The 18,648-nt window shown below is 49.9% G+C and overlaps 1 protein-coding gene and 1 long non-coding RNA gene across 2 annotated transcripts in view; one reads left to right on the forward strand and one right to left on the reverse strand.

The window, feature by feature from the left end:
* Positions 1 to 18,648, reverse strand: part of LOC115507533 — a 42,953-nt gene that overhangs the window by 23,529 nt on the left and 776 nt on the right. The window lies entirely within an intron of this gene.
* Positions 1,496 to 5,864, forward strand: SOWAHD (sosondowah ankyrin repeat domain family member D). The gene is made up of 2 exons (XM_030305948.1): positions 1,496 to 5,080; positions 5,666 to 5,864. The coding sequence occupies exon 1, from the start codon at positions 1,824 to 1,826 to the stop codon at positions 2,787 to 2,789; it is 966 nt and encodes a 321-aa protein (XP_030161808.1). The 5' UTR covers positions 1,496 to 1,823; the 3' UTR covers positions 2,790 to 5,080; positions 5,666 to 5,864.

The following is an 18,648-nucleotide window of genomic DNA, read 5'->3' on the forward strand; positions in this document are numbered from 1 at the left end:
GGGTGCCAAGGGAGGAGGGCAAACAGCTGGTTGGGAGAGGGAGAGCCATCACTGGGCTGGGGTAATCGGAGGAGGCATGCTGGAGAAGGTGGACACTGAGGCCAATGTCAAAGGACCGGGAGAAGAACTTCCCCGGACGGAAGCTCTGAGGGAGGACGCTCGGGAAGAGGAGGGCAACCGTCAGATACGCTCAGGTTGGGACAAGTCCGTCCATTGGGCTGAAATTTGGGGCCCGTGTGAGTGATTGGCAGCTGATAAGCCTGGCTTGAATGCCAGTCCCTCGGTGCCAGGACAAAGACTGTGGTGTCACACAGACCTGCTCTGCCACTTTCCTGCTGGCTGACCTTGAGCAAGTGGCCTAACCTCTCTGCAAACTGGGGGTAGCAATGAGACTTAGCTTTTGAGGTCACTGGGAGGATTAAAAGAGTTGATATATATAAAGCATCTAGTCCAGCGTCTGGCACATAATAAATGTTCAAAAATCGATTGCACATGCATAGGCTGTCACGAAGGAAAGCTCAAAATATTTAGGGCAAAATATTTGAGGGTCAAGGAGGAAAAGCCTCGGATAGCTTCCATCATTGTTGGGCCCAGTGGAGTGAGCTGGCCTGGCCTGAACGCCCGTCCCCTTTGGCCTAGACTGTCGGGACGGCCTCCCGGCCTCTTGCCTCTGCCTCTCCCTCTCCCCGAATCATCTTCCCAAACACCACCTTAAGCACGACTGTGCCCCGCTCTGACTCAAGAAGTTTCTATGCGGCTCCCTGTGGCCCACTAACTGAACTCCGTAACACGGCGGGGGCGGGGGCAGGAGGCAAGAACTACCACTCGGTCGAGGGAAGGAAGGTAAAATACCCTCAGGGAGACAACAGCGACACCTCTCTGAAGAGGGCAGGGCGTTGCCCCGGCAGCGGACTGATTCACCTGTGCCTGCTTCTTCACGCCAACTCGGGAACGGTTAAAGAGGAGGAGAGGGCGGAGAGCCGAGCAGGGACCCGCGGGGAGGAGGGGAACACCCCTTTTCGGGTCCCTGCAAGAGTTTCCGCCTGGACCCTCGTCTCGGGTTCCTCTGCGGGAATCCCGGGCCGCTCCGGGCTCCGCGGGGAGGGCCAAGGCCGTACGAAGGGCAAGGCAAGGGAGCCCGAGTCCCCGACCGCCTCCGTTGTCTAGGGGCGGGACAACGGCGGCTCGGGGACAAAGTGCAGGGAGACTCCCGAGGAGATTAGAGGGAGAGGCGAAGGAAGGGGGCGGGGAGCCAGCGCCCCGGGACTCAAGGCTCGCGCTCCCGGAGGTCTTGGCCGAGAGCCGAGCTCAGCCCGCCGGGGAGGGGGCGCCCTAGAGCCTCTTCACCCCAGCCGCTGCCGGGATGCCGAGAAGCCCCGCGGGCCGCGGCGGCCGGGCGGCTGGGCGGCTGGCGAGCGCGGGCGGCGGCCGGGGCCCGCTCCCGCCCGCCCCACCGGAGCGCGCGGGGCGGGAGGCGGGGCTGCCCGGCTCACCTGGCCGTTTGGGGCGGAGCCGCCCGCGACCCGGGGACGCGGAGGGAGCGGCGGTACCCACGGGGCTCTAGAGGGGCTTGCCCTGCGTACCCCGCCCGAGCTCCCACCCTCCCAAGCACACACCCACCCCCCCCCCACCTCCCGCGCCGGGCCCTCTCGCGGCTCGCGGCCTCTCTCCCTCCCTCTCCCCTCCTTTGCTCCCTCCCTCCGGAGCCCAATTGCTCAAGCCGCTTCCTTCCCCAACGCCAGCGCCAGTTCCTCTCCCGGAGGGGCCCGGGAAGGGCAGCGAACGCTCGACACTGGAAGCGCCGCGGCGGCAGCGGCCGGACCATGGCCGAGCCCCGGGGGGCCGCGAACCCGGGGCGCAAGGCCTCCCTCGCCGCCACCGCGCTGAGCTCGCGGAGCGCCGCGCCACCCCGCCCCCCGAGAGCGGACCCCAGCAGCCTGGGCAGGTACCGGGACCACGCCGCCGCGGCCGCCGCCTCCCGGGACTTGCACGGCTCGCCGATGCTCTCGGGAACGGGCAGCGGCCGCCGGCGCGGAGCGCTGTGGGAGCTGCTGGGGCTGCAGGGGGCGGCCCCCGCCGGCTGGCTGTCGGAGGAACGCGCCGAGGAGCAGTCCCCGGCCGGGCCGAACGGTCCGGGGGGTGGCGGCGGCGGCGGCGGCGGGCTGTGCCTGGAGCCCCACGAGCACGCGTGGATACTGGCGGCCGCCGAGGGCCGCCTTGAGGTGCTGTGGGAGCAGCTGGAAGCCGAGCCCGGGCTGCTGCTGCGGTGCGACCCGATCACGGGCTACACGGTGCTGCACTGGCTGGCCAAGCACGGGTGCCACGAGGAGCTCATCCTGGTGTACGACTTCGCCCAGCGCCGGGGGCTGCAGCTCGACGTGAGCGCCTCGGGCAGCGGCGGCCTCACGCCCCTCCACCTGGCGGCCCTGCAGGGCCACGACATGGTCATCAAGGTGCTGGTGGGCGCCTTGGGGGCTGACCCCACGCGCCGCGACTACAGCGGCCACCGGGCCTGTCACTACCTGCGACCCGACGCGCCGCGGAGCCTGCGGGAGCTGTCGGGGGCCGAGGACTGGGAGACGGCGGGCGGCAGAGGGCGGAACAACGCCAACAACAACAGCAGCGGCTGCGCCGCCGCGTGGACGCTGCGACGGACCCCGAGCGCGGTGGGCGCGACCGCCGTGGAGAAGAACTACACGCCCCGAAAGGAGAAGGACTACGCGGGCAGCCGGGTGGCGCAAATTCAGGGCCTTTTCCGCCAAATATTCCCCTTCTTCCAGGACCGGTGAGGGCGACGGAGACCGGAGAGCGCGGAGGGACCGCGACGCCGCGTCGAGGCCTCGGTCTCCGGTTGTCTCGGGCCCCGCCCGAAGGGGCGGCAGCTCGGGCCGAAGCCGAGCGCGCTGGGCCTGCAAGCGGCGGACCACCTCCAGCTTTGTCTCAGGTACCTGTCCCAGGTCTTCTACGGCCACCGGCCAGGAGACCTGGGGACCAGGGTACCCTCACCGAGACAGCAAAGACCAAGCCGCCCTGACGCCGAGTCCCAAGACTACAGGACTACGGAGTTAGGAGCGGGAGTGCCGTCCTACGTGGGAGAGGAAAACTTAACGCTTCCAAGAGCCATTTCTGGGCAGGCAGAAGCTCTGGGTTTATTAGGAAGCACTCGCTTAGAAGAACGAGTTAAGACTATAAACCACGGATAACAGAGGAAACACCTAACTGAAGGCTTGACTCGGCTGTTCCTGCGGGCAGAGTCACCCTTCCCCCCAACCTGCTCCTGACACCTCCAGGCTTTTACGGGTACTTTTTCTAATGTATCACGGATGACTTCTTGAGCATATTAAAGCGGAGTATGTTTTCCTTTCACATGACAAAGCTGTCCTTTGAGTGACTTTTTTTTTTTTTTTTTCCATTAACCGCCGAGTGCGGGAAGCTTCCTACATTTGCAGGGAAGAGCTCACCAGCTGGCCAGGAGCTAGTGATCGGGGCGGCTCAGGACCTCGTTCCCACAGCAGATGGCCAAGCCGTGCACTGGAAGGATCTGCTTTCACCTTGGCTCTGAGTAGAGACACACAGTTTGCCTGTCCCCGGGGCTCTTTGGCCGCTAGGTCTGGCTTCCCGCACAAGTCTCATCCTCGAGGAGTCGTCTGTAGGGGGCAGAGGGGTGGGAGAAGGGCGAAATGTGCAAGTGTACATTTCTGATATTTTGTGGTGAGTCATGTAATTTACCTGGACTTCTGCCCTCCCATGAGACACACCCACTGGCACTTTTTCCGAGATAGGGCTTCTTTAATCATCGGCATTGCTTTTTCATTACGTGTAATCTATAAGTTATAGTTTGGAAAATTGCCCCCATTCAGAAATTGTGTATGAAGACAGTAGAATACAGGTTGACTTTGGCTGAAGGGAGGGAAAAGCAGTTGGTGGCTAGGGATCCATGCTGCCTTAGAGAACGGTGCATTTTCAAAATAGCACGGCATCCCTGGAAGCTTAGACAGCCCTTGCAATGGACTGTTGTGTCCCCAGCCCTCCCATCCCCATCCTTGAACACCAGGGAGAAATTGAGTCATCACAGAACACAGAAAGGCCACCCTGAGCTCATCCACACAGGTTTCTGTCTCCGCCTGGCCCGCCTGCTTGGCCCTCTCTGTTACCTCCTCCGGGCTCAAAACGTTACGATCTTCCCTTAATAACCCACCGGGTTCTTGTCATCCATGAAATGATCCAAACCTTCCCTGTCAACGTTCTCGGCCTGTCATATGTGTCTAGGAACTACACCTTAAATTGACACAGTGTGGCGTAGCAATAACTTTTTGTTCTCCATGAACTTCTTCGGTGTTTGAAAGGGTGAACACTTCCTGCATCCTGGCAGTTGCCATCAGCAGCTGGCACAGCCCACTCCACCCCCAAGCCCATTTTGTAGATGCAAATTGGGTGCCTGATGCAGGGCTGTGGTCTCCGCTCCAGGGTCTCTCCCTTGACAGCTTGCAAGGTGGGCTGGGCTGGGTGAAGGCCGTGGGGGCGGGGCCTTCCTGCCCAGCGGCTCGGGCTGCGGGCTCCCGGGCTTGGAGGGAACGTTGGCTTGTGCCGGTGCCCAGCGTTCAAAGGACAGTTAGAACAGCAGTCCCCTCTTCGTGGGAAAAGTCTGCCCCTAAGCATCTGAACTATCAGCAGATCTGAGGACCTGAGACAGGCATCTGCCCTGCTTCTTCCAAAACGAAAACCAAGTCAGCCGGAAGATTGGAAAGCACTCTGTATCGTTTCTCCCGGAGTCAGCTATTCTCCCGCGCAGATTTCCCTCATCATGTGATATTGCCTAGCCTACCTCCTCCATGTAAAATTGAGGTTTGGCTGCAGGGGACAGACTCCCATGCTGAAAAGCCTCCATGCCTCACATCAAGCCATTGGCATTTCTGGTATGCTTTTTGAGGCAAGACTGGTATGCTTACCCCAAGAGAAAGAACAGATTCCCTGAGAAACTGCTTTCCAGGGGAGCAAGACGGAGCTAAGCAGATGATGCAAATCTGCATTCTGGTGGAGCAGGGGACGAGGAAAGGTGACAGAAGCAGGCCTGTGACAGGTGAGCATGAGAGTTTCGGGTGGGTTGCCACCCAAGGGCGGGGCCTGACCCAGGCGAAAGGTGCAGGAAAAGCTTTCCAGGGAGGAAGGTAAGGCCGGATCTGAGGCTCCAGGGGTGCGTGGGGCGTTGGTCAGTGGAAGGGGGGAGGGGCCTCCTGGCAGAGCCACCGGAGTATGTCTGGGAGAATACAGCAAGTACCAGGAAATGTAAGTCGGCAGGTTTGGCAGGAAGGCGGGAGCCGGGCAGTAGTTAAGGACAAAGCTGGAGAAGTGGGCGGGGGTTCAGATCACCAAGGGTCTCATAGGTCATGCTAACGGAGGAGCGTAGATTTTGCCCTAAAGGTAGCCAGGAGCCATAGAAGGTTTCTAAGCAGAGGAGTAACCTGCTGGGATTTTAGAAAAGTCACGCTGGCAGTCACATGAAGCATGGATGTGCCAGGGAGACGGGGGGGGGGGGGGTCGCAGTGGAACATCACACAAGCAAAGCGTTTCTGGAAAAACGCTTCAAGAAAAGTCATGCTTCAACTCAGAAGTTCACAGAACCCTGTGGAGAGCAGTGGCGTTCAAACTTTTTTTTCCTCCATAGAACTTGCTCTCACGAAGCTGACCTCGAAGCCCCACGTGTAAAACTGGTGAACACGGAGATGGACAGACGGTGGCACACAGCGCCCCCCCCCCCCCCCCCCCCGCCTAGCAAAGTTCAAAACCACTGGTGTGCAAAGCACTTAGCTTAGCCTGGGTTTGAATGCCGACTACCGATTAGTGATCTTGAGCAAGCAGGCCACTCACTCCTCTGAGTTGTGCTTCCTCATCAGCAAAATGGGACCAACACAACCTCCCCAGCAGGGTTCCGAGGGTTTCAGATGATGCATGTGCAACAGCCTAGCAGGGCACACGGAGACCAGGAGAGGGGCGCCTGGAGGGCTCAGTCGGTTGAGCGTCGGACTCTTGATTTCAGCTCAGGTCATGATCTCACAGCTCCTGGGATCGAGTCCCAAGTTGGGCTCTGAGCTGTTGAGCAGAGCCTGCCTGAGATTCTCTCTCTCCTTCTCTCTCTGCCACTCCCCTGATTGTGTGGGTGTGCACAGGCTCACACATGCACTCTCTCTCTCTCAAAAAAAACAAAAAACAAAAAACGGGGGGGACAAACGGGCTCAAGTCTCTCCCAGCCTTCTGGCCAAATCTGTGACTCTCTCCTCTTCACAGCCAAGCCTCTCCAAAGGGAGGTCTCCTCCCCTCACTGTCTCCATCTCACATCTTTTTTTTTTTTTAATTTTTTTTTTTTTTTTTCAACGTTTATTTATTTTTGGGACAGAGAGAGACAGAGCATGAACGGGGGAGGGGCAGAGAGAGAGGGAGACACAGAATTGGAAACAGGCTCCAGGCTCCGAGCCATCAGCCCAGAGCCTGACGCGGGGCTCGAACTCACGGACCGCGAGATCGTGACCTGGCTGAAGTCGGACGCTTAACCGACTGCGCCACCCAGGCGCCCCACATCTTTTTTTTTTTAATGTTTATTTGTTTATTTTGAGAGAGAGAGAGTGCATGCCAGCATGGGGAGAGGCACAGAGAGAAGAGAGAGAGAGAGAATCCCCAGCAGGCTCCACACTGTCGGCACAGAGCCCGACTCGGGGCTCGATCCCACGAACTGAGATCATGACCTGGGCCAAAATCAGGAGCCCCCCCAGGCGCCCCTCATCCCCTCACTTCTAGATCTGTCCTCAACGCTCTGCATTCTGGTTTCCACCTCCATCATCCCAGCACGACTGCTTCTACGCCGTCTCCAGCGATGACCTCCCAGCTGCCCAGTGCAAGTCCTTATCTTCATTCGCTTCCTGGCCTCACTGACTCATGTTGGCTACTTCCTACTCCTGGAAACTCTCTTCCCTCGTCTTCCATGACCTCCTACAGCTGTGATTGCTGGCGTTTCCCAACTTGAAGTCTCAGAAAGCTTTCTTTTCACTCTGCATTCTCTCCCCGAGTCCTTTTCTCCCTGCCCCACACACCCCTGCCTGCTCCCTTCCTCACTCTGCCAGCCACACAGCCCTCCTAGCAAGGTTCCTTGAAAGAGCCATGTTCTTCCGAGTTCTGGGAATTCCTACATGCCGTGCCCTCTCCAGAAACACTCTTCCCTCTGTTCTTTGCCCCCTTCACCTGGCCCACTCCCACTCATCCTGCAGATGTTAGTCACTGCCTTGGGGAAGACTTCCTTGCCCCTTGGGCTGGGTTAGCACTTGGCTCATTCTGCTCCTTTTCATAGTCCTCCTTATACTTTTTTCAAAAAAATTTTTTTAGCATTTATTTATTTTTGAGAGACAGAGCATGAGCGGGAGAGAGGCGGGCAAAGAGGAAGACAGAGAATCCGAAGCAAGCTCCAGGCTCCGAGCTCGGACTCACGAACCTGTGAGATCATGACCTGAGCGGAAGTCGGATGCTTGCCCCCGACTGAGCCACCCAGGCGCCCCTAGTCCTCATTACACTTGAGGAAATTATTCCAGCAGTTATTACATTAAAATCTCCCCTGCCACCACTAGACTTACATTCCATGAAGACAGGGACCAAGTCTGTCTTACCCACTACAGTACCCCTAGTTCCTGATGAATGGAGGGTGCTTAATAAATAGATATGGATTTGGCCATGGAATCATAGCTTGGCACTCAAAGGCACAAGGGACAAAACAAGAAAGAGATAAATTGGACTTCACCGAAATTAAAGACTTTGGGGCCTCAAAGGAAAACGATTGGGAAAGTAAAAAGACGACCCACAGAACAGCAGAAGATATTTGCAAACATATATCTTGTAAGGGTCCAGTATCTAGAGTATATAAAGAATCCTACAACTCAACGACAAAAATATAAACAACCTGCCCTTAAAAAATGGGCAAAGGACTGGAACGGGCGGTTCTCCGGAGAAGAAGGGATATATGCACATAGCCGACAAGCACCTGAAAAGATGCTCAACATCATTAGTCATTAGGGAAATGCACGCGAAGCCCAGAATGACATACGACTTTATAGCCACGAGGATGGCTGTGATCAGATAGATTATAACAAGCATTGGACAAGGATGCAGAGAAATGACAACCCTCATTCTCCGCCGGTGGGAATGTGAAATGGTGCAGCCACTTTGGAAAGCAGTCTGGCACCTCCTCAAAAAGTTGGAACGTAGAGTTACCATATGTGATATTGCGATTTATAGTAAATACATATGTGGCGGCGCCTGGGTGGCTCAGTCGGTGAAGCGTCCGACTCTTGATTCCGGCTCAGGCCAGGATGTCACGGTTCATGGGACTGAGCCCCACATCCGGCTCCGCGCTGACAGTGTGGAGTCTGCTTGGGATTCTCTCTCTCTCTACCCCTCCCCCGCTCACATACACTCGCTCTCTCATTCTCTCTCAACATAAATAAATCAACTGAAATTTAAAAAATATATATGTTGGGGCGCCTGGGTGGCTCAGTCGGTTGAGCGGCTGACTTCGGCTCAGGTCATGATCTCGCGGTCCGTGAGTTCAAGTCCCGCGTCAGGCTCTGTGCTGACAGCTCGGAGCCTGGAGCCTGTTTCGGATTCTGTGTCTCCCTCTCTCTGACCCTCCCCCATTCATGCTCTGTCTCTCTCTGTCTCAAAAATAAATAAACGTTAAAAAAAAATTAAAAAATATATATGTATATATTTGGCCTTTGACCTTGTTCCAGGCACCGAGCAACCCTTCAAATTTCCTGATAAGAGTGATAATCGTGTCTTGTTATGTTAAACAGGTGTCTTTTGGAAAGCCCTTAAGACAGGGCTGGTTGCCAGGGCCACCAACCCCAGGATTACCCAAAGTAACAGAACTTTCCGTACCTCCCCCAAACCTCCTGGGAGGGAAGAGGGCCTGAGGTTGAGTCAGTCCCCAAAGGCCAATGATTCAATCAACCATGGCTATGTAATGAAGCGTCCATAAAGAGCCAAAAGGAAGGAATTCTAAGAGCTTCTGGGCTGGTACACACGTGGAGGTGCTAGGTGAGTGGCACCCTGGAGGGCACAGAAGCCCCGAGAACCCTTCCCTATGCCTTGCCCTAAACATTTCTTCCATGCGTCTCTTCCCGAGTTATACCCTTTTGTCATAAACTAGGGATCTAATACGTAAAACGTTTCTCTGATTTCTATGAGGTGCTCTAGCGAATTAATCGAACCCAAGGAGAGGGTACTTGGAACCTGCAATCTACAGCTGGTCAGCCAAAAGCACCGGTGACACCTGGGTTTATGACTGATATCGAAAGTTGTCAGGGGAGGGGGTGAGTCTTGTAGGACTCAGTCCTCGACCTGTGGAATCTGATGCCAGTCTCCCGGTGGATAGTGTCAGAATGAAGCTAAATCGAGTTACGTTGTAGGGTACCCAGCTGGCACGAAAGAATTGATCCTTATTAGTGTGGGGAACACCCCCCCCCCCATACACACATGGGAATTGGTACCGTAACTTGTTTGCTCTGTGACTCAGAAATTCCACTCCTGGGTATCAAGTTATCTACCTAAGAGAAATGAAAACGTGTGTCCACACAAAAATTTCTACGTGAATGTTCATAGCAGCATCATTCATAATAGCCCAAAGCTAAAAATAACCCTAATGTCTATCAACAGGTGAATGGATAAGCAAAATGTGGCGTCACCACACAATAGAATATTGTTTGGCCATAAACAGGAATCAAGTTCCAATACATGCAACAAAGTGGATGAACCTTGAAAAGGTAATGATAGGGACGCCTCGGTGGCTCAGCCAGTTGAGCATCCGACTCTTGATTTTGGCTCAGGTCACGATCTCACGGTTTGTGAGTTCGAGCCCCGCGTCGGGCTCTGTGCTGACAGCTCGGAGCCTGGAGCCTGCTTTCGATTCTGTCTCCCTCTCTCTCTGCCCCTCCCCCGCTCATGCTCTGTCTCCCTGTCTCTCTCTCTCTCTCTCTCAAAAATAAACATTAAAAAAATTTAAAAAATATATATAGATAGATATAGATATAGATATAGATATAGATATAGATATATAAAGGTTGCCTAGGGCTGAGAAAGATGGGGGGCTAGAAGGTGATAGTAAAGGGCAGGGAATTTCGTTTAAGGTGATGAAAATATTCCAAAATTGACTGTGATAATGGTAGCACATATCTGTAAATATACTAAAAGGAACTCAACTGTACACTTTGGTTTTTTGAGAGAGAGAGAAAAGAGAGAGAGAGAGAGAGATGCAGGGCTCACCCGAAACAGGGCTGGAGCTCACCCGATGTGGGACTCGAACTCATGAACTGTGAGATCATGACCTGAGCCAAAGTCAGATGCTTCACGACTGAGCCCAGGTGCCCTCTGTACACTTTATTTTTCAACTGAGGTATAGTTGACATACGATATTATACTAGTTTTAAGTGTACATCGTAGTAAGTTGACAATTACATACATTACAAAATGCTCATCATGGTAAGTGTAGTTACCACTGGCCAACTGTACAAAATTATTACATTATTTGACTGTATTCCCTAGGCCGTATGTTTCATCCCCGTGATTTATTTCTTTTATGACTGAAAGTTTGTACCTCTTAATCCTCCTCACCTATTCTCTCCGTCCCTCCACCCTTCTCCTCTGGTGACCACCATTTTGGTATGTGTGTTAATGAGTCTGCTTCTGGGACACCTGGCAGGCTTTGTCCATAGAGCACGAGACTCTTGAGCTCAGGGTTGTGAGTTCAAGCCCCATGTTGGGCATGGATCCTACTTAAAATAAAAATGAAAAACAAATAAGTCTGAATCGATTTCTCTTTTGTTTGTTCTTTTCTTTTGTTTTTTAGATTCCACATATACGTGAAATCATAGGGCATTTGTCTTTCTCTGACTTATTTCACGTAGCATTATACCCTCTAGGTCCATCCATGTGGTCATGAATGGCAAGATTTCATTCTTTTTTATGGCTACGACTCCATTGTGTGTGTATATATATATATATATATATATACCACATTCTCTTTACCCATTCATCTACTGATGGACACTTAAGTTGTTTACCTATCTTGGCTATTATAAATAATGCTGCAATAAACATAGGTGTGCATGTATCATTTCGAATTAGTGTTTTCATTTTCTTCGGGTAAATAACCAGCAGTGGAATGATTGGATCATATGATACGTGTGTTATTAATTTTTCGAGGAACCTCCACACCGTTTTCCAGAGCGGCCGCTCCAGTTTGCATTCCCACCAACAGTGCAAGACGGTTCCCGTTTCTCCACATCCTCGCCAGCATCTATAGTCTCCTGATTTGTTCATTTTAGCCACTCTTACGGGTGTGAGGTGGTATCTCAGTGTGGTTTTGATCTGTATTTCCCTGATGAGGAGTGACGTTGAGCATCTTATGTGCCTGTTGGCCATCTGGATGTCTTCTTTGGAAAAATGCCTATCCAGGCCCTTTGGCAATTCTTTACCCAGATTATTTGGGGGTTTTGGGGATTGCTTTTTAGTGTTGAGTTGTAGGAGTTCTTTATATATTTTGGATATTAATCCCTTATCGGATATATCATTTGCAAATATGTTCTTGCATTTCAGTAGGTTGCCTTTTTGTTTTCTTGATGGTGTCCTTCACTGTGCAGAAACTTTTTAGTTTGATGTAGTTGCAATTATTTGTTTTTGCTTTTGTTTCCCTTGCCTGAGGAGACTGATCCAGAAAAATATTGCTAAGGCTGATGTCTAAGAGATTACTGCTTTTTTTTTTTTTTTTAGGAGTTTTATGGTTTCAGGTCTCACATTTAGATCTTTAGTCCATTTTTTTTTTAATTTTTTTTTCAACGTTTATTTATTTTCGGGACAGAGAGAGACAGAGCATAAACGGGGGAGGGGCAGAGAGAGAGGGAGACACAGAATCGGAAACAGGCTCCAGGCTCCGAGCCATCAGCCCAGAGCCCGACGCGGGGCTCGAACTCACGGACCGCGAGATCGTGACCTGGCTGAAGTCGGACGCTTAACCGACTGCGCCACCCAGGCGCCCCTCTTTAGTCCATTTTAACTGTATTTTTACTTATGGTGTAAGTAGTCCAGTTTCATTCTTCTGCATGTAGCCGTCCAGTTTTCCCAACACCTTTTATTGAAGAGTCTGTCTTTTGCCCATTGTAGATTCTTGCCTCCATTGTCATAGATTAAATGACCATATAGGCATGGGTTTACTTCTGGGTTTTCTATACCATTCTATTGTTTTATGTGTCTTTTTTTAATGTTTATTTATTTATTTTGAGAGAGAGAGTAGAGAACAAGTGGAGGAGGGGCAGAGAGAGTGGGAGACAGAATCCCAAGCAGGCTCCGCATGGTCAGCACAGAGCCCCACATGGAGCTTGAACTCATGAACTGTGAGTCCATGACCTGAGCTGAAATCAAGAGTTGGATGCCCAACCCACTGAGCCAGCCAGGTGCCATCTGTGTGTCTGTTTTTGTGCCAATACCATACTGTTTTGATTACTGTAGCTTTGTAGTGTTGTTTTATTTATTATTTTATTTTATTTTTATAAATTTTTAACGTTTATTTATTACTGAGAGACAGAGACAGAGCACGAGAGGGGCAGAGAGAGGGGGAGACACAGAAGCCGAAGCAGTCTCCAGGATCCGGCTGTCAGCACAGAGCCCGACGCGGGGCTCGAACCCACGAACCATGAGCTCATGACCTGAGCTGAAGTCCAAGGCTTAACCGACTGAGCCACCCAGGCACCCCTGTAGTATTGTTTTAAACCTAGGATTGTGATACTTCCAACTTTGTTCTTCTCTCTTAAGATTGCTTTAGTTATTTGGGGTCTTTTGTGGTTCCATACAAATTGTAGGATTATTTGTTGTAGTTCTGTGAAAGAGAGTATTGGTATTTTTATTGGGATTGCATTGAATCTGTAGATTGCTTTGGATGGTATGAACGTGTTAGCAATATTAATTCTTCCCATCCACGAGCATGGACTGTCTTTCCATTTATTTGTGTCATCTCCAATTTTGTTCATCAAGGTCTCATAGGTTTTAGAATACAGGCCTTTCACTTCCTTGGTTAAATTTGTTCCTAGGTATTTTATTCTTTTTTTAAATGTTTACTTATTTTTGAGAGAGAGAGAGAGAGAGACAGAGAGAGAGAGAGAGAGAGAGAGAGTGAGAGCGAGCATAAGCGGGGGAGGGGCAGAGAGAGAGAGAGAGAGACGGAGACACAGAATCTGAAACAGCCTCCAGACTCTGAGCCGTCAGCACAGAGCCCAGTGTGGGACTCGAACTCATGGACCGCGAGATCGTGACCTGGCTGAAGTCGGACGCTGAACCGACTGAGCCACCCAGGCGCCCCAGTATTTTATTCTTTTTGATGAAATGTAAATGGGATTGTTTTCTTAATTTCTGTTTCTGTCACTTCATTATCAGCGTATAGAAATACAACAGATTTCTGTATATTAATTTTGTATCCTGCAACTTTGAGTTCATTTATCAGTTCTACTTTCCAGTGGAGATACTATGTATGCTTTCCATGTTACATAGTATCATGTCATCTGCAAACAGTGAAAATTTTACTTCTTCTTTACCAATTTGGGTGGCTTTTATTTCTTTTCCTGGTCTGATTGCTGCGGCTAGGACGTGCAGTGCTATGCTGACTAAATGTGCTAAGAATGGACATCCTAGTCTTGTCCGTGACCTTAGAGAAAAAGCTTTCAGCTTTTCACCATTGAATATGATATTAGTTGTGGGTTTGTTATATATGGCCTTTCTCCTGTTGAGATAGGTTCCCTCTACTCACAAGCATGAGATCATGACCTGAACTAAAGTCACAGGCTTAGCCGACTGAGCCACCCAGGTGCCCTGAGATGTCTTCCTTCTAGACTCGCTTTACCCACCCAGGTGCCCCTCCTTATTGATTTTTCTATCTGGATGATCTATCCACTGATGTAAGGGGATGGGTGTTAAAGTGCCTTATTGTATTACTGTCACTTTCTCCCTTATATCTGTCAATATTTCTTTATATATTTAGACACTCCCCTGTTGGGTGCATATATATTTATAATTGTTATGTCCTTGGGGCGCCTGGGTAGCTAGGTCGGTTAAGCGGCCGACTTCAGCTCAGGTCATGATCCTGTGGTTCACGGGTTCGAGCCCCGGGTCGGGCTCTGTGCTGGCAGCTTGGAACCTGGAGCCTGCTTCGGATTCTGTGTCTCCTTCTCTCTCTGCCTCTCCCCCACTCACGCTCTGTCTCTCAAAAATTAATAAACATTAAAAAAAATTTTATTTCAACGTTTATTTATTTGTGGGACAGAGAGAGACAGAGCATGAATGGGGGATGGTCAGACAGAGAGGGAGACACAGAATCGGAAACAGGCTCCAGGCTCCGAGCCATCAGCCCAGAGCCTGACGCGGGGCTCGAACTCACGGACCGCGAGATTGTGACCTGGCTGAAGTCGGACGCTCAACCGACTGCACCACCCAGGCGCCCCCAAAAAAATTTTTAATAAAAAAACCCCACAATTGTTATATCCTCTTGTTGGATTGATCCCTTTATCATTATGTAGTGCTATTCTTTGTCTCTTATTACACTCTTCCTTTTAAACCCTATTTTCTTTGATACAAGTATTGCCTACCCCAGCTTTTTTTTTTTTTTTTTTTTTGGCTTCCATTTACATGGAGTATATTTTTCCATTCATTCACTTTTTGTTTGTGTGTGTCTTTAAGTCTGTTGTGAGTCTCTTGTAGGAAACATAGATGGGTCTTGTTTTCATTTGTTTGGTTGTCTGGGTTTTTTTTTTTTTTTTTTTTAATATATTCAGTCTCCCTAGTCTTTTGATTGGAGCATGTAGACCATTTGCTTTTTTTTTTTTTTTTTTAAATGTTTATTCATTTTGAGAGAGAGAGAGAAGAGAGAGGAGGACAGAAGATCCAAACCGGGCTTTGCTGAATAACCTGGGTGGGACTGATTTAATCAGTTGAGGAGCCTTAAGAGCAGGGTTGAAGCTCCCTCAAGAAAAGAAATTCTGCCTGTGGACAGCCCAAGCTCATGAGGTCCACTGTACCCTCCTGAAGGCCTGCCCTGTGGATTCCCAATTTGCCTAGTCAGACCTCACCATCATGGAAGTCAGTTCCTTGCGACAAATCTCTTAATAGATATTGCCTACTGGTCCTGTTTCTCTGGTTGAACACTGATACAAAAAGCAACTATGATGGGGCGCCAGGGTGGCTCAGCCTGTTAAGCGTCTGACTCTTGGTTTTGGTCATGATCTCGCAGTTCGTGGGATTGAGCCCTGCATCAGGCTCTGCGCTGACAGTGCGGAGCCTGCTTGGGATTCTCTCTCTCTCTCTCTCTCTCTCTCCCTCTCTCTGCTCCTCTGCTGCCCCTGTGCTCTTCTCTGCCTCAAAAGAAATAAATATACTTCAAAAAAAAAAAAAACAACTATGTTACTTCAAGATGATAGGTTTGTGATCAGATTAAAGTTTATTCGGATGGGAAATACCTAGTGCCCAGATCTTGGTTTCTAATACCATTTCCCAGTAAAAGAAACCAAGGTTCCTTGCTTCTTTGGAAAAATAGTTGATTCTAGGGCTGGGAAGGTACTGGATTATAAAAAGTATACAAAGTATAAAAGAAATACCCATAAGTCTATTTTGATATAAATAAATTATTAAATAAATAAACAAATAAATAGGAAAGAAGAGACAGATGTCCCACGCAGAATAATTCCAAATAATTTATGGGGACATTCCTCCCTTAAAGTGTGGAAAATACAATGCTCTGCTCCTTAAGAGAGTGCTGCACATTGTGACTTCCTTCCAAAGAGTACAGTTGGGAAGAAGGAAAAGTAACTTTATGGTGAAGCCTGAGCCACACTACTTTAACCAGGTGATCAAGGTCAATATCAAGGGGGATGTACCCTTGACATGATCTGAGAAGAACGGCACTTTATCTCTGTGACCTTCCTCCTCCAAACCTATAACCTCATTCTAATCATGACAAAAACATCAAACAATCCAATAAAGGGGCATCCTACAAAAATTTGACCAGTACTCAAAATTGTCAAGGTCATCAAAAAGGAAAATCCAAGACACCATCACAGCCAACAAGAGCCTAAGGGGATATAACAACGATATGCAAAGTGGATGGGATCCTGGAACAGAAAACAGATATTAAGTAAAAACTAAGAAAATCCAAATAAATCATGAGCTTTATCTGTATTATCTTCTCAACTTTTTGGTATAATTGTTCTTTACAATGTCTATTAAGAAACTAGATCAGGGGCACCTGGCTGGCTCAGTCGGTGGAGCACGTGACTCTTGATCTCGGGGTTGTAAGTTCGTGCCCCGTGTTGGATGTAGAGATTACTTAAAAAATAAACTCTTAAAAACAAAGGAAACTAGATCAGGAAAAAAACAGATGAACAAATACTTGTGACTTGTACTGCGTACAAGTTTCAGTACTAGGCTACAAAAGCAGGAGTCACTTTAATTTAAAAGCAAATCTTGGGGCGCCTGGGTAGCTCAGTCAGTTGAGCATCCGACTTCAGCTCAGGTCATGATCTCTCTGTGAGTTCAAGCCCCGCGTTGGGCTCTGTGCTGACAGCCCAGGGCCCACTTTGGATTCTGTGTCTCCCTCTCTCTCTGACCTTTCCCCCGCTCATGCTCTGTTCTTCTGTCAAAAATTAATAAAAACATTTAAAAAAATTAAAATAAAATAAAATAAAATAAAAGCAAATCTTGGGGCGCCTGGGGGGCTCAGTCGGTTGAGCATCCGACTTCGGCTCAGGTCATGATCTCACGGTTCGTGGGTTCGAGCCCCGCCTCGGGCTCTGTGCTGACAGCTCAGAGCCTGGAACCTGCTTTGGATTCTGTGTCTCCCTCTCTCTCTGCCCCCTCCCCCACTCACGCTCTGTCTCTATCTCTCTCAAAAATAAATAAACATTAAAAAAAAAAAACCAAAAAGCAAATCTTGACGATTTCAGTGACTGGCAATTTGTTGACCCTTGTTGACAGTGACTATCCTGTCTCCTAGGCAATGCAAAACAAGTGGCTTTTCTAGTCTCAGAGACATCCGCACATAGCCCCCTTTAGATAACCTCACCTTTTATTTCATCAAAAAGGTATAAAATATCTAAAAAGAATTTGTTCAGCTTCCCGTAACCAAACCTATGACCTGACTTGTGCGTGACCTTTCCTCCTGTGCTCCTGTTATAACGATGACACCTCCCATTTAGGGGGCACGACCTAAGAGCCAAGCACCGTGGTAAGCCTATTACACACACTATGGCCGTTGATTATCAGGCCAAACTTAGCAGGTTCTCATCATTTTCCCACTTTAAAGTTGAGGAAACTGACACTCAGGAAAGTAAGTGACTTGCCCAAGGTCTCACAGCTAGAAGGCGACAGGACCCAGATTCCAGAGCCTGAACTCTTTTCTTTTTTTTTTTTTTTTTTTTTTTTTACCTAATCTTGCCCTGCAACGTGGGTCTCAAACTCACAACCCTGAGATCAAGAGTCACGTGCTCTACCGACTGAGCCAGCCAGGCGCCCCTGAACTCTTTTTTTTTTATTTTTTTTTAAATTCTAGTAGAGTTAACATACGGTGGTATATTAGTTTCAGGTGTACAATACAGTGATTCGACGGTTCTATATGTTACTCAGTGTTCATCAGGATAAGTGTACTTTTTTAATATAAATGATTTTCTTTCTTTTTTTAAGCTGTTTATTTTTTGAGAGACGGCGGGGGGGGGGGGGTGGAGTGGGTGGGGAGGGGCAGAGAGGCAGGGAGATCAAGGATCTGAAGCAGGCTGTGCGCTGACGTGAGATCATGACCTGAGCCAAAGTTGGACGCTTAACCTTCTGAGCCACCCAGGCGCCCCTATTTTTTTTTAAGATAAGTGTGTTCTTAGTCTCCTTCACCTAGTTCACCCATCCCCCCACCCAAGCATCTGAACTCTTAATTCCTAGGCTTTCCTCCTCTGTAAGACAAACCCCTAGTCCTGGGCTAACCCGTCCCTCCCCAGCCCCCAGGAGCTTCGATCCATTGGCTATTCCTATTGACCCCCTCTGTCTTCCTACCTTTCCTTCTCTTCTGCGCTCTTCAACGTCATTTTGCAAACAAGCTGTCACTCCTAGGTCAAAACAAAACCCCTCCCCTAACCCACAGCCTCCTCCGGTTCTCTTTTGACTTGCATATCCACAAGATATCTCTATTGGATATCTTCTCCTGGAAGTCTCACAGCCATCCCAAACCAAATACAGTAAAACCTTGTTTGGTGAGGGTTCCCCAAGATGAGCAAACACTTCTAATCAAATTTAATTTGCCAAACGAGTGGTGTCTTGCAATGCGAGTAGTACGTGACGATGATCGCAACTGAGCCGATGGTTCTTGAAATTTGCTCCGACATACAAGCGCTCTGGATGACAATCACGCTTCCGGACCGAATTAATGCTCGCAAACCAAGGTTTGCCCGGATATACCAAACTGAACCCTTGATCCCTCCGCTTCTCCTCCAAAAAACACCTGTTCTCGTGGTCTTTCCCTCCCGGTAAATGACACCACCATCCACCCTGTTGCTCCGACCAGGAACTTGGGCAGGACCCTTGCCCTCT

This window comes from Lynx canadensis, chromosome X (genome assembly GCF_007474595.2).
Source record: "Lynx canadensis isolate LIC74 chromosome X, mLynCan4.pri.v2, whole genome shotgun sequence".
Taxonomy (NCBI): Eukaryota; Metazoa; Chordata; class Mammalia; order Carnivora; family Felidae; genus Lynx; species Lynx canadensis.